Source organism: Peromyscus californicus, unplaced genomic scaffold (assembly GCF_007827085.1).
Source record: "Peromyscus californicus insignis strain IS unplaced genomic scaffold, ASM782708v3 Scaffold_13__1_contigs__length_99412109, whole genome shotgun sequence".
NCBI lineage: Eukaryota > Metazoa > Chordata > Mammalia > Rodentia > Cricetidae > Peromyscus > Peromyscus californicus.
Window position 1 is genome coordinate 38,218,509 of NW_026294424.1, and position 16,506 is coordinate 38,235,014.

The window sequence follows — 16,506 nt, forward strand, 5'->3', positions numbered from 1 at the left end:
GGAACTGGCCACTTTTTAAATAGCAAAGAACAGGTCTGGGCATTCTCAAACTCAAACCTCTTCAATGGACAGTATAGTGGGTTCTTTTTCCCCTCTCCCTGTTGTGTGTCACCTAATCATTGATGCACTGCCTCCTAGGGAAGACGCCAGCCTCCATGAATAAACCACAGGTGTTGCAAAAGTACTGAGTAAACACATCTATTCCTTGTCAGAAGTGTGTCACCGTCCTAGACAGCTTACACTCAACACACCAGCTGATGACAAGTCCATGGACAAACCAAGCCAAAAAAGCAAGTGAGTCTCAACCAGAAGGGCTGCATTACCAATGCACGGGATAGGCAAACAAAGTTTTTCACTTTAAACCACTCATTAGCCATCAATAACTGGAAGAGACTGCAAATCAGAGGCGCCTAGAGAATGGATGGTATAAGACAAGTGGAGGGAATGGACAGACGTCAAAATCAGTACCAGCATTTATTTAAAAAAAATACAACACAGGTAGTGTTTCAGAACAAATGGAAAAGGGATAGAATATTTTGAAGTGAATATAAGTAAACTAAACAAGGAGAACTGAGAGGAAATGAAAAAATCAAGACCATCGAAGAACCACATATATGGATAACCCTGGTGTCAGGAAGACCGTAGTAAACACATAATCAAAAGAGGAACAATGAACAAATATTGACCTAGCCAACCATAAACAGTAAAAATAATGTTGATATAATTGTATGTGTCGACTGAACTGAGCCACAGTGGTTGGTATTTAGTCAAATGTCTTTCTAGTAGTATATGTAAAAGTACTTTCTGATGAGAGTGACATTTGCACAAGTACAATGAGTAAAACAGACTCTCCTTCTAATATGAACAGGTCTTATCTAACCATTTGAAGACCTGAATGGAAAAGTTGAGTTCAAGTATTTCCCTGAATGAGAAAGAGGGATCCCTTCTGCCTGAGTTCCTGAGCAGACATTAGTATTGCTTGCTGTCTCTAACTGAAACACCAGATCTTCTTGGTCTTGAGTTTGGTAGGGTTTAGGGTGGAACTGCAGCATCTTGGATTATAGGCCACTGTCCTACTTTGTTTTTTATTGTGATAGACACCATGACTAAAGGTGACTTTGGTAGGAAAGGGTTTATCTCCGCTTGCACTTTCACATCTCAGTGCATCACTGAGGGAAGCCAAGGCAAAAGAAACCTTGGGAAGCAGGGCAGGAACATAGACGCAACAGCTGAAGCAGACCATGGAGGAATGCTGCTTACTCACTTGTTTTACATGGCTCTCCCAGTTTGTTTGTTTGTTTACACCTGTCCAAGAGTGACAATACCTAGAGTGGGCTGGGCCCTCTTACATCACTAATTAGTTAAGAAAATGCTCCAAAGACATGCCTGTGGACAAATCTAATGGGTGTAGTTACCCAATCGAGGTTCCCTCCTACCAGCTTGTGTCAAGCTGACAAAATTTAAAAATTGAAAAAAAAATAGCCAACATACCACACCCACTGATTGCTGACCTTGAGAATTCCGTCTTCACAATTGTATCAGACAGTGACTTGAAACCTTCTTGGTCTCCCACTCTCATTCTCAAGAGTCCATCAGATCCATATAAATGAGTTGGAGCACGGTGGCATACAGTTATAACCTCAGCATTTGGAATACTGAAGCAGGAGAATCATACACCAAGTCCAGCATTGGCTGTATAGTGAGAACTTGTCTCAAAATTAAAGAAACAAAATTATACCAAAAGTAAATAAATAAAAGGAACAGTAATTAGGGTTACTTACTGAAGTATTGAAAAATAAAAGCTTGTGATTTATGCAAGCTGGAAATACTGTTCTAAGTGTTTGTTTCTAATTATTTCTTCCTTCTGTTTCTACTTTTCACTTCTGCTATGTTTCTTGCCACTGATTTGCCCACTCCCATCCCCCAACCAGGATAAGCTCCTCTATAAAAATGTGCTAAATTTTATGATACATATTTGTGTATACAGGTGTGCATGTGTATATTTGCACATGTACTGGTTTATAGTGATAGCTTGTCAACTGCCGCAATTTGTATTAAGTATTGTGATTGTCAATTTGACAAAATCTGGAGTTGTCCTGTTTAGGGTTTCTAATGCTGTGACAAAACACTGTGACCAAAAGCAACTTGGGGATGAAAGGGTTTATTTGGTTTACCCTTCCACAACACAGTTCATCTTCTAAGGAAGTCAGAGCAGAAAATCAAACAGGGCAGAAACCTGGATGCAGGAGCTGATGCAGAAGCCATGAAAGAGTGCTGCTTACTGGATTGCTCTCCTGGCTTGCTCAGCCTGTTTTCTTGTAGACCCTGATCCTATGAGCTCAAAGGTGGTCCTTCACCTGTCAATCACTGGTTAATAAAACACCCCACAGACTTGCCTACAGCCTTATCTTACAGAAGCATCTTCTCTTCTCCATTGAAGTTCTGTCCTCTCAGATGACTCCAGTTTGTGTCAAATTGACATAAAACTAGCCAGCACAAGAATTGAGTGGGAGATGGGTCTCTGGGCATAACTGTGGGGAATTATCTCCATTGCATTAATTGATATGAGAAGACCCATCATAACTGTGGGAGAGACTACTCCTTGGGTAGGAAACCCTGGACAGTATCAAGGTGGGGAGATAAAGCTGAACACTAGCGTGCATGCACTAATTCACTGTTCTCTTTTTATGACAGTGGGTGTAAAGTGACCAGCTGCTTCAAGTTCCTGCTGCCTTGGCTTCCCAGTGATGGACTCTAGCTTACAGGCCAAATAAGTACCTTTCTCCCTTTAATTGCTCTTTTCAGTTTGTTTGTTTTTTTTAACCATAGAAATAGGTTTTGAATCTAAGGCAAGTAATCTAGGTATTTTTTCTGAGTATACAGCAATAAATATACTAAATAAAATAAGACAAATTTACCCAAAAAAAGCATGGAAAAGTGAGGTAGAATAATGAAAAACACCACCAGTATATATTTAAAACAGTTATTCTGTATAATTAGATTGATAATTATTATTATTTTCACAGGAGCTATATAGAAACACAAGTGTTAGGAGTACAAAATGCCACAGGTAGAGAGTGTTATGATCTCAGACAAGGTGTCTCGAAAGGCATTTGCTGTAAAGGTGATCTTCAAAGAAAGCCTTGTGGGACTTGTGGAAAGACAGAAACACAGAAGTCAGTGAGTCAGCTGTGTGACAGATGAGAGATGGGAGTCACTTAAAGTGACATGAAGATAGTGAACAAGGTGTGAGGTTCTGCCTGTGCCCTGGAGAGAACAGAAAGGATTTGTGCAAGGATATCAGGGATGCAGGAGAGGAAACAGCTTCTCAGGAGCTACAAGATTTAGGAAGCTGAGTGAAAAGGATGATGGCATCTCCACAAAGTGAGATTAAGGCATGGGTATGGAGAACTATCAGGGTAGTAGAGGTGGAAACCATGTAGCTTCTCATGTTAGACATGTTGAATTTCAACAGTCCACTAAACAGAGTGATAACAAGGACTATGCTGCATAAGAAAATGTGAAGATGAGCAAAAGTGAGCAGTTGAGAGGCTTCCACCTGGAGAATTTCTAGTCCTTTAACTGAATTATAACAAAGGAATAAATGCACTAGAGAAAAACCCAAAGATTATCATGATAACATCCTAAATTTATTATAAATACACAATTATTAACAAATGTAAAATAGAAAATGTCTCTATATAAATCTCTTTGGTTATTAAGAAATCTAAAGGTCTATACTGTTTGATGCTCACTTAAGTGTATATGAAGAAAGAGAAGGCAGAAGGGCACCCTGAAGTTACTAACAATGACAACCTCAGGATTATGCATATGGACCAGCCCTGTGGAGAGAGGCATTAACCATGCCTTTAGGTGTCTGTACTTTTACTTGTTGTAGTAGATAACTGCTATGATTTGTAGACCATCAAATAAAGAACAAAAAAATGCAGTTTGCTTCTCCTGCCCAATAGTCATTGCTGGTTTTCCTCTAGATGAGAAGAATAATAACACAAATTCACTGCAAAATACTGTGCAAAACATTAAGGCCAAGTTGGCAGAGCAAGGGGGTCTCTTGCTGTTCTGAAAATACACAGCATATCAGCCACAGATTCCAAAGGAAGAAGTTGGCACTGAAACTACTATGCCTTGAGCAAGAGCTCAGCTCTAACGAAAACCTCAGCTTACTCTTCTTTGGCTGCAGTTAGCTGCACTGAAGAAGATTAGCACTGATTCTACGAAGAGCCTCAGGCAAGCACATCCATGGATGCAGGAAGTTTCACACTGGAACAAGACAAAAAGCAAACACAGTTCAGGCTGTACCTGGAAAAGGGAGTTACGTTGTCACTGGCTTCAGGAGCAAGTTCTGGGTTGAATGAGCTGACTGGCTATAGATTTGAATTGACTTTCAAGCCCAGCTGTGCTGCCCAAGCTCTTCACCTGGACAAAATCACTAAAGCAATGAACATAGTGGGATAGTGGTGGTGGTGATGATGATAGAAACAGCTTACTTCACAAGAAATCGTTTATTAAGTCAATTTATAGAAAATACCTAATTCAATGCCCGGCAGACAAGGTGCACATAAGTAATTCCTATTATTACATTACTATAATTCTTTTAAACATCAGCATATTTAATGCTGTGGATTGAATGACATTTGTCAAAGAGATATGGTGAAGTCTTAATCCCTACAATCTGAAAATACGATTCTATTTAAATTTTAAATTTCTGTAGATGCAATCAAGTTAAGAAGAGACCACACTGGGCTACAGTGAGACTTAAGCTAGTGCCTAGTGTCCTTGCACACACACACAAAAATTATACACACACATGCAGTCAAAAAATGACATGGAGAGACAAAGACAGATCCTACAAGTCAAAAAAAGCACCAAGCATTTCCATGAAGCAGCAGAATCTAAGAGAGAGACAAAGATCCTTATCTCCTGAGGAACCTATAGAAGAAATAAAATTTGTTGACATTTTGATTTCAGATTTGCAGCTTCATGAACTTTGAGGCAATAAATTTGTCTTTAAGCCACCAAATCTGTAACAATTTTATAGCAGTCATAAGTAACTAAAGTTTTGGAAGCTATTGATAAACTTTGCTTCATTACCATGGGAACCATCTTAGAATTTATCAGTCTCGTTAATTTAGATGCAATGTATTCCTAATAACATCTGTTCACTGGACACTTCATTTAGTGGCTTTCATAATAGATCAAAGAAGGCAAAAACAGCCATTGGCCGTCCTGAGAAGTAAACTGCTCAGCTGTAGTAAGCATTAAGTAAGTAGCAGAGACACACAATGGACCAAACTGAAAATCAGCATAGAAGAGGCTTTGACTGGAGTCTTTTAATGACCATAGAATCATTATGCTATTTCTTAGGAGATCTAACAAAATAACTAATATTGATTACCATATTTGCTATGTACCATTCAGTATTCTGGGACTTTGTATTTACTAGCCTGGTTTTGCTCACTGAAATTTGAGGGGAATTGATGTGTTAAACAAAATGAAAGGAGTATATTTTAAAATTTCTCTCTCTCTCTCTCTCTCTCTCTCTCTCTCTCTCTCTCTCTCTCTCTCTGTGTGTGTGTGTGTGTGTGTGTGTGTGTGTGTGTGTGCGTGCGTGCGTGCGTGTGTGTGTGTGTGTGTGTGTGTGTGTGTGTGTGTGTTCTACATCATCTCAGAAGTTGCCTGACACATGTGCCACTGATCTGTTTGCTGGAACTAGTCCCAGGAGGCCACTCTGGGCTTCTTGTTACAGCATTTAGATGTTTTTCAATTATCATTTTTTTTTTTTTTTTTTGGTTTTTCGAGACAGGGTTTCTCTGTGTAGCTTTGCACCTTTCCTGGAACTCACTTGGTAGTCCAGGCTGGCCTCGAACTCACAGAGATCCGCCTGGCTCTGCCTCCCGAGTGCTGGGATTAAAGGCGTGCGCCACCACCGCCCGGCTTCAATTACCATTTTTCATCATTATACTTAAAATCATATAACTCTCATCTGTTAAACAAAAGAATAAACGATTGAAATTCCACTGACACACATCACCATCCACTTTGCAGGCTGGTAATTACTTTAATCCATGAAACCTTTGAAGTTTGGATGAAGAGCAAGATTGGCTTTAAGGATCTGCTTGAAGTTAGTACCCTTATTACTCTGTTTCTCTCTTTACAGAGAACATTGCAGTTAGGAGCTTACATTGCATCTACAGGAATAAGCTTTCCGTCTTCTTTGCCACTCAGTGATGTAAACATGTTCCCAAGTTGGTCACCCAAATAGAAAGGACTGGGTGGCCTTTATCAGCCAGGTCTAGGTGCCACCTTTATCTCTCTCTCTACAGCTGGATCCACACTCTGAGGAGCAGCAACTGTCAGCACAAGTGTCTTTTCCATGTCCTTCATGAAAAATGGGCTCTTTACTTGGAAGGGATTTGGAAAAAAGATTTTTTTTTAAAAAAAGTGCATAAGGAGGAGCTGATGAGAGTGTGTCTATGCCATTTTTTTTTTGCTGCATGTTTTCACACAGCCCTTCTCAATACTCATATTTACAGCCATAAATTAATGCTGTGTCCAACCTTCAATAGAAAAACTTCTTACTGCTTCAGGCAGTAGTTAATGCAGAAGGTCTTACAGAAGGATTTGGCATGAAGTCACTCCTCCATAGAAATCCTTTTCCTTCCTCCTTACTTATATATTGCAGCTGTGTCAAGTGCATGACAGATACCGAATGAGAGAAGAGCAAGGTGAACATATCTTGGTATTCATGAAGCTCAGATGCATGTTGGGCATTTAAATGTGAATACAATTGTGGATGTGGATGGATACTGACAAATACCGTTGATTATCAACCACAGTGATTTTTGACCCAAAGAGGACAATCTACAAGTTTCAGAGAGGGTTTTGGTTGGCACATTAGGGTGTGTATGTTATTTGCGCATAAATGTGGTGAACAAGCCTCACTCATATAAAATAATTACTAAGCTTAGTTTGTCGATAGCAAGTTAAGAAGCTCAGATATTGGGATTGATTGGGCAGGAGACAAAAAGGGAGCAAGAAAAAAAACACAAAAATTTTAAAAGCTATTAAGAATAATACAGAAAGAAAATACATAGCGTTTCCAGAGATATTGAGGTATGCTTTGTGTTAAAAAAAAAAAAAAAGTAACAGTTGCGTTCCACTTGAGGAGTTGAGCCTGGCATAAAACACATATTCCGTCTTGATAATATGTGAGGAAGAACATTCCAGATTGAAGGACCAGAGTTTGTAATCTCTAAGAGTATTATTCTTGCAGATTAAAAAAATATATTCATTTCAGTCAAAACAAAGATTTAATCAGTCAATATTTTTTGCTTTAGTTTTTCAAGCCTTCATGCATTCTTGGATTTTTATATTATGTGTGCACTACTATTAGAAAGACAAAGGCTTTAAACTTGAATAGATTTAGTAGCAAATCCTGTACCTAGATATTTAACTGTAAAAATCTACCTAACATCTTAAAGCTTTCAAGCTTTGTTTTTTCTTCACCAGATTTTTTTTTTAAAAAGCACAGTTAGTTCTGAATAGTAAATTCAGTAATTTATTGGCAATGCGATTAATAACTGCCTCTTTCTGTTACCAGATTGTTCTGGAAATGGGAGTGAGAAGAGACGCATCTCAAAGCCTACAGACATTTTCCAGTGTCTGTTAATTATCAACAGCAAGTTAAATAGGCTAGACAAATCTCAGAATTTTATTTTTACTTTTTCATTCTCTCTTCTCTAGCATCCTCCCACTAAGCAAGTTCAAAAGCAAACAGATGAGACGCCGCCATGATCATCCCAGTTCGCTGCTTCACCTGCAGGAAGATCGTCGGCAACAAATGGGAATCCTACCTGGGTCTGCTGCAGGCCGAGTACACTGAAGGGGATGCCCAGGATGCTCTGGGCCTGAAGCGCTACTGCTGTCGCCACATGCTGCTAGCACACGTGGACCTGACTGAAAAGCTGCTAAACTATGCTCCCCTGGAGAAGTGACTCCCGGAGCTTACTGTCCTCCTCTGCTGGCTATGGGCAGTCTGTCACGCTGAGTTCAAACTGAGGTGTTAGGGAGGTGGGCGGGGTGCCTGGCTGTGGCCGGGTCCCCTCACCCTGGAAGAAACGGTTCAGTAAAGACCTTTGCAGAACCACCAGCAGATCTAACTTTGTAAGGTTCTCAACATCATGCCTATACTGTCTTTGAAAAAAAAAAAAAAAAAGCAAACAGATTCAGTCTTCTTGGTAGATGTGTAAAAGCTTAGTATTTGACAATTAAGGTATACAGCAGAAGCTAAACAGGGGAGCTGTCCAGCATGTACGTAGGAATTTAGGGACAAAATGTGTGAGAAGCTAATCCCTCTGTTAGCATTAGGGACAGCATCAACTTCATAGCAATACTGGAAAGGAAACAATCCTAAGGGATAACAAAGATCACTTAAGCTTAAAAGGCTTCCATGGAAAGGGGAAAATCTATGAAGTAAGTAGAGTGACACAGAGAACAAAGTGCCCCAGAATTCTAACGAATGGAGGTCATCAGCACAACTAGATTGGGTGAGAAAGATGAAGAATTAAAACTACCAGATTTCCTATGTACAAGGGCACTTGTATCTCTCTAGGCATCCTGTTTGGTGGAGGGTTATGAAGAGAATGAACATTCCAAAGTTCCCACATGGCATAGAGCCACACAGGCAATGTGCAGGAAAGATGTTTCAAGCCTCTCACACCAAAGGCAAGGAAAAAGATGGGATGCATCTGACAAAGGAGGTGGAGCTACAGTAGATGTGAGAGTACTAGTTTAAGAAAGCAGTGAGGGAGGAGAATTGGAAGAAGCTACATGGAAACTTGGAACACTATGTAGCAAATTCATGAGAATCCTGACTGTACCTCACCGACTTTTGTCAGTGGAGATGGTTAATGGTAAGTACTTAAGTAAAGAAAGCAGTTGACAAAAAATCATAGATTTTGGAGTATATCAAATCCCTTTAAACATAAAGAAAGAACTGCTGAACTCTTGGCACAGCCCAGCTGAGACGAAAGAGAATCAATTGGTCAAGGACTAGAAATCGCATCTGTGTGGCTTTCTTCAACAATAGTACAGAACAGAGCACAAGCCAGAACACTAGGCAGTGGGCAACTTGAGTCAGTGTGTAAAAGGGATGAAAATGGAGAAGGCCAAAACTGAAACAAAAATTAATCAGCATCTCAGAAGGCATAGATTTGATCTGTGATTTGATGTTTAGGATCACTGAGAAGATGGAGGGGAAGAGGGGCGCAAGAGGATGAGGATGAAAAGCAGGAGGAACTGGGGGAGAAGGAGAAGAAGAGACAGTCTGTTTTACAAGGTTATTTTGTTATTATGGAGAGGAGGAATAGAGGGGGAGGAGAAACAGAGGGGGGAAGGAGAGAAGGAGAGATTATAAGGTGGAGAAAGACAGAGACAGAAGCAGAGAGACAAAGAGAGAGAAAGGTGTTTGCAGAGGTCAGAGGACAGTTCCATGCAGTCAAGTGCTTGGGCTCTAGAAATCAAACCCAGATCTTTACCTGGGTTCTAGAAATCAAATTCAGATCTTTACCTGGGTTCTGGAGGTCAAACTCAGATCTTTACCTGGGTTCTAGAGATCAAATTCAGATTTTTACCTAGGTTCTGGAGGTCAAACTCAGATCTTTACCTGAGTTCTAGAAATCAAATTCAGATCTTTACCTAATTTCTGGAGGTCAAACTCAGATCTTTACCTGGGTTCTAGAGATCAAATTCAGATCTTTACCTAGGTTCTAGAGGTCAAACTCAGGTCATTAGGCTTGTATAGTATGTGCCATTACTTCTGAGCCTAGAGTTATTCTTCTTAAGCTAATTTTCATCTAACATATGTTGTATATCCACCATAGGTGGGCCATAAGTAAGATGTAAGAAACAGCATTGAGTAAAATCCAGTCTTCCTTCAAGGATCTCTCCATGCAATGGAAAAGAACCAACTCTCACCTTAAGTGTCTTGTCTTAGAAGGCATCAGATTCTATGGGAAAGAATGCTTCTGAGATCACCTCAAACTCCAGAGAACATTGTAAGGACAAGAATATACCTCACAGAACCAAAAGAGAATATGCACTTCTCCAGGAGAGTATTAGAAGCATAGATAGTAGGGCTCTAAGAAATCACATCGATCTCAATTGCTGTTTGATCAAGTCTTGCTATATGTCCTGTCTTTCTCTGATGTCTTGTATTACCTCATAGGAGCTTGAAGAATCAACATTTTACCCAGCTAATAAGGCAAGCAAAAGATATTAAGGTCAATTTATACTGATGCCAAGTTCTGGAAAGCCCTGCTAAGGAACTAGATTGGCTGCCTCTGGCCCAGATGCTCACAATTCTACCTATCAGTTGGAGGGCTACAAGGCTACCTCATTTAAATGAAGAGGGAATTTAAATGGGGCAGATGAGAGGAAGAAAAAGAATATTCAAGTGCTCGCTCTCAGTGGGGGATATGGCTACATCTTTCACTTGGTTTTCACTGCAAAGCAGAGGTCAATTATGCTCACCATTTGTTAGGGATATTTGATATATCAGACATTATACTGTGTATGGTGGGGTGGATCTTGAATTGGTATTTATAAAAGCAGAGACAATGGCTTGCGTTTGGGTAGATTATTTAAGAATATAACCCCAGGAATGAACTTTATGACATGAAAAAAGGAGACAAAACAAGAGAGTGATCAGTTCTTAGAGTTTCTAAGGATCTTCAGGAAATATTTGCCAAGTCTGTTCACTCAATAAGTGTGTAGAGGGATTATTCATTCATCCCTCACCTCATTGGTCTAGGACAGCTCCAGAGTTGTCCTTTCTCCCAGAATTATAATATGTGTTTAGGGCATTCTGATCTTCAGGATCATAGAAAGTATAAGGCAGGAAGTGATAGAGTGTCACCCTGGGACTGGGGCATTTACATCTGGTGAAATTAGTCCAACATGTCTGAGATTGATCACTAAAGAAATCACTGCACAAAACATGGAGCCAACAGAATATGAAAACATGCATATTGGGATTCTTCTACAAGCAGTGTCAAAAGATAAAGGCTAGATGTCCAAGGCAGAGTGCTAGAAGGCAAATATAAGAGCAAAATGAAGGAAGAGAGAAAGGAAGAGAGGAGAGAGAGAGAGAGGGAATGAGGATCTCATTAATTTCCCTCAATTGTCTTGTTGTTTAAACATTTAAGTCTCCAATTAAATATGAACAAAGTCATACTCAGGTTAGATAAATAACGTGCCAAAAATCATGCAGCCAGAATTAAAATCTAAGTTCACTCAGCCATAATATTTATGCAGAAGTTAATTAGACATAGCCTCTGCCTTCAAGAAGATTGCATTTCTGCACATCACAGCATTATAAGGGATCATCTAAGTGAGCAAGAGGAAGCCAGGAATGACTCAGATACTCCAAAAATGTTGATTATGTCTTGTCTCTAAATAACTTCAGGGTATCGAGGGACTAAAAACACAGACAAGTATGGGTTGTGATACTCTTGCTGTGTTCTTTACAGATTCAGCTGTTGAGACTTAAAGCGAGAGGCATGGAAAGGCCAGCACATGTCTGCCTAAGGGTTCCAGTTGAATTGCTGCCAGCCTGAAGGCCTTGGCAGTGTCAGTACTAAGATCTAAAAGCAATGAACTTAGCACTGGACAGAAGAGAAGGCTCTGCATTTGAACTGAGCACTTAGCCTTCTACAAGATTAAGGCTTGCCCTCTGGGATTCTGTTTTCATCCAAAATTTTAATGTTTGTAACATACTTAGCATATTAATGATATGAGTTCCTACATGTTGTCCTCAGGGCATATACAAGTGTGGACTTTGGGGGCTATTCGGGCCTACAACTATTGCCAGTTATTCAAGTGGAATACTACCAAAGTAACAGGAATCTTGAGAAAGTACTAGCATACTGAGATGTGGGCAAAACTTGCAGCTGAGGTTGAAGTATTGACTGATCTTGGGCCAACCATCATACATGCAAAGATTACCCCAATGGTGGCTGGCAAGGAATAAGGCAGAAATTTTAAGAATTGATGATGAGTAGTGTTGGGAAAAATGTTAAGAAGAATGAAGAAGCCAATCTGAGTCTTCATGACCATGCATGATTCTGTAACTATGAGAGACATTTGTCCACTTACCATATTTCCACTACCTTATGTTTGTATTCTTTTATTCCACAAACATTTACCATAGAAAATATCATTATGCCAGATACTCTAAATACACAAAGAAAGATTCCTAGTGTCCAGGATTTGATAGTACAATGAGGCTGAAAGGTAAAGCAGACACACACATACACAAATGCCAACTAAAGCCTGTCATATTGACAATCTTCACTGGGCATTGTGAGAATGCAAAAATCTTTAATTAAACCAAATAGGGTATCCTGGTGGTTTGGCTAGGAAAGAATTCCAGTGTTAGCAAGTAGGAGGGAGACATTTCTATGAGGAAAACTGAAAGGTGAGATAATAGAGCTGACTGTAAGTGGGTGGGATGAGAAAATAAACATGATTGGTATGTGTTGTTATTAGACATCCCAATAGAGATGGAAAATGAATAGTTGAATGGTGAGTATGAGATTTGAAAGTGATGTCTGGCATTCAGCAAATTAATAGGGTTAAAGCCTGATATTAGATTCAGTCATCAAGAGAATGGACTTGTAAGGAAAGAACACATGAAAAATACCACATGAGAAATACCATGCTCAAGGCTGTACCCAATGAAGACCTTAAGTAGTCAGGTCACTTAGAAAAAACAACCAGGACAGGAGGAACAAAGCCAAGAATATCATTTTGTTTTTACTGTATTAAAATGTACTTAACAAGATGATTAATTAATAAGTGTACAACACAGTGACATTAAATTGATCACAATATCATGTAACCATCACTGATATCTATATCCCAAATTTTTAAAGTTCTCCTTAATGATGTGTCTAATAAAATAAATAAATAATGCTCTGTTTCCACTTCTCTGAGTTCTGATAGCCTCTTCTCTACTTTCTGTAAGCATGAATTTGCCTAAGTATTTCATGTAAATAGGATCAATATAATTTTTGCCTTGCCATGAACAACTTCTTTAGCTAAGTAACATGCTTTTCAAGGACCTCCTATGTTACAATATGGGTCAGAATTCATTCATTTCTATGGATAAATAATCCTACATGTGCTGGACTTGACTTAAGATTCTAAATGATTGAATGAAGGCATGTATAGATGAATGGGTGTCTTTAGACTGTTTGTGGCTGACATCTCTTTGTTCCTTGGCAGACAGTCTAATGGGAGGATGATAAACCATACTCCACTCTTCATTCTTCAGAGGGCCTTGCCTAGAGCAAGTTTTCAATACTGTATTATTGAGTGATTCCCATCAAAAATTAATCCTGATTGAAGAAATCCCCAATGTTCCTATTGGTATTAACCTGAGGGCTTCCAATTCTAATAACCTATACTCATTATTCATTTTCAAAACCTTAACTTCCACACTCTCTCAATAAACCTGTTAGCATACTGGCCTTCCTACTATTTTCCAAAAGCATACACACTTCAATAGCTCCACTTTCATCTGTGATGCTGTATCTACTTAGCATGCTATTCCATTCTATCCATCTGGAGATTTCATTGTGTGAGGTTTAAGGCTTTAAGGTTTCAGCTTAAAAGCCCCATTCTCCAGCTCAGATTTCTATGGCATTTTGCACCCATATCTACTGTAGTATCTTCTATATATTTGAATAAATATACTAGTTTCCATTTGTATGCAACTAATAACACTGTATTAAAACATAGGAAACAAAAAGTATAGAACTACAAGGTAAAGCATATGAAACTATTGTAAGTATTCATGCCAATACTCTTTGTGTTACTGCTAGGTAACAAGGACAAAAACATTGCTAAGAATAGAAATGACCTGAACTATTGAACTTGGTGTGAGTGGTAGTTATAGAACACTGTATCCAGTGGCAGCAAATTGCAAGTTCTTCCCAGACTTACAGAGATAGTCATTCATAAATAGAGACACAGCTTTAACACTGTGTATGTGCTTTGTTTGTGTGAGAATGTGCACATATATATGAAGGCATGTGTATATATATATATATATATATATATATATATATATATATATATATATATATATGTTCATGTGGAGGCCAGGGGTCAAAGCAGAGTATCTTCTTTAGTTGTTCCCCACCTTAGTGTTTGAGGCAAAGCCTCTCACCAGTCCAGTCAGCCTGACTATTCAGGGAGCCCCACTGATGCCCCTGTTTCTGCATCCCAAATCCTAAAGTACAGACAAGAGGTGTGTTGCCATTGCTTGACCATCTCCCCAGATTTCAATTGAACAAATTTAAAACAACAGAAATTCTAAAAAAGAAAAAAATAGCCTTTCTATCCAGAATGGAATTAAAATGAGCATCAATAACAGCAGAGCAAATGGATAGCTTCCAACTATTTATAGATTAATCCCACTGTTAAATCATACTTGGATCAAAGAAGTCTCAAGGTAAAGTTTTATAAAAATGGGATATAAGTTTCCACAATGAATAGGATAAATCAGGAACAGTGCTCAAAGGAAAACCTATAGAAAAAGTATATATATAAAAAAATAAAAAATTATCTGACCTCTAATGTAAGAAACCAGAGAAAAAAGTATACCAATCTAAGCCTAAAGCAGAGCAAAGAAATCATGGAAATCTGTGAAACTGAAAACAAGAAAATCACATATAAACCTCAATAAGAGAATGTTGTTTTATAGAAAGACAAACAAAATTGATAAACATCAACTTGAACAAAGTGAAACTGAGAAGGAAAAATGGGAAGTATTCAAATTATCAATATGGAAAGTAAAGAGAACACATTATAGAATTCATAAACATCAAAAATGAAAATGAAGAAGTGTAGCTGGAAGTTTTTCTGTGTCCCGCCTGGCCCACAGCAGCTTATGAAAAATAACCACTCAGAGACTTAATATTAATTATAAACTGTTTGGTCTATGGCTCAGGCTTCTTGCTAGCTAGGTCTTATATCTTAAATCAAACCCGTCTATTAATCTATGTAATGCCATGTGTCTCATGGCTTTACCTGTGTTTCATTACATCTTGCTTCACCAGGTGGCTCTCGGTGGCTCTCCTGACCTTGACTTCGAGGCCAGGTGGGACCGGAGAAACTTCCATCTACAAAGAAGTATGATTGTTATGGTTTGAATGTCTCCCATAGATTCATTGTTCCCCAGGTTGTCATGGTGCTCTTTGGGGAGGTTGGTGTTGGGACCTAGCTGGTTATAGAGCCTAGCATTGCTTATGCCTAAATTAACATGCTGTAGTTGTATAACTGTCTGTCCCACTATGCTCTACATTCTTATTTTTTGGACTCATTTTGGTCAAGGGTAGTCCAGGCTGCTCTTTATCATGTGATGGAGGCAGCAATGACCTTGAACTTCATCCTTCTGCCTCTCTCTCCTATGTGCTGGAATTAAGAGAGATTCAACTTTTCTTTTGTTGTTTTGAGACAAGCTCTGATATGTAGTCTAGATGGCCCTGGAGCTTCCCAAGGTCAAGGATTAGCTGGAAGTCCTGATCCTGCTGCTTCAGCCTCTGTAGTGTCTAGAATAACAGAGTTACTTGCCTCCACCATCCCACTTTAAGCCATGTTGAGAAATGAACCCCGGGATTCTGGTATGCTAGACTAGCCCCATACCCATTAAACAAACTCCCTAGTAATGTTAACAGTTTTTAAAAATAGCATCTTACTGAAAGAACTCCCATGTCTAGATGATTCTAGAATGTGGAATATCAAGATGCTCTGTAAGCGTCTAATCTAAACTGATACCCAGTTTAGATTAACCAGAGATGAATTATCCCAATAGATTACAATTTAGATTTCTTACTATTCAAGTTGTTCCAGAAAAAAAAAAAAATCTGTAAAATACAAAAGGTAAGTAGCCAAGTTTGAGGGCACAGTAAGCTAGTGGAGTCAGCAAAGCAAGAACCTAATCCTCTAAAACTGAGCCTGATGTTTCCTAGTCATCAGCCCTGACAGGCTCCATCTAGGACTTCGGCCTGTTCCTTTATGACTACCCAAGCAAACAGCACCTGAGGTCACGCAGGAGCTTCTGGAAATCTTGGTTGCCACGGAGTCCCTGTGCTCTCCTGACTGTGGGGAGCCAGGAGCTCACTGTTCCAGCCAGGTGTGTACTCCCTGAGGATTAACTGGATTCTACTTGCATCCTCTCAATTGTCTATGAAATGCAAATGTGCCCTGCTCACACACCGGTGCCATCCATTGTCAGTGTCTGTGCAGGGGCTGATAATGCCAATTAAATGCCAAGGCTCACTTAACAGGTGTGCTGATTTGCCTCTGCAGGATGATTTACTGGAGCAACACCCTGTTGTGAAGCAGACAGGGAAGAACACTCTGTCTCCTTGTCATCCCCATCCTGCTTATTAGCTTTCACATTTGGGCTCCACTGGCAAG

General features: G+C 39.3%; 1 protein-coding gene and 1 long non-coding RNA gene across 2 annotated transcripts in view; one reads left to right on the plus strand and one right to left on the minus strand.

Annotated features, from left to right (window-relative positions):
• LOC128108374 (uncharacterized) overlaps nucleotides 1-16,506 on the minus strand; it is a 122,721-nt gene that overhangs the window by 60,133 nt on the left and 46,082 nt on the right. The window lies entirely within an intron of this gene.
• Nucleotides 7,812-8,110, plus strand: LOC128108373 (DNA-directed RNA polymerases I, II, and III subunit RPABC5-like). The gene has a single exon (XM_052734840.1). It carries the CDS (start codon nucleotides 7,812-7,814, stop codon nucleotides 8,013-8,015), a length of 204 nt encoding a protein of 67 aa, XP_052590800.1. The 3' UTR covers nucleotides 8,016-8,110.

Coding starts and splice junctions, on each gene's coding strand:
- LOC128108373 (XM_052734840.1), top strand. CDS start 7,812: ATGATCATCCCAGTTCGCTGCTTCACCTGCAGGAAGATCGTCGGCAAC.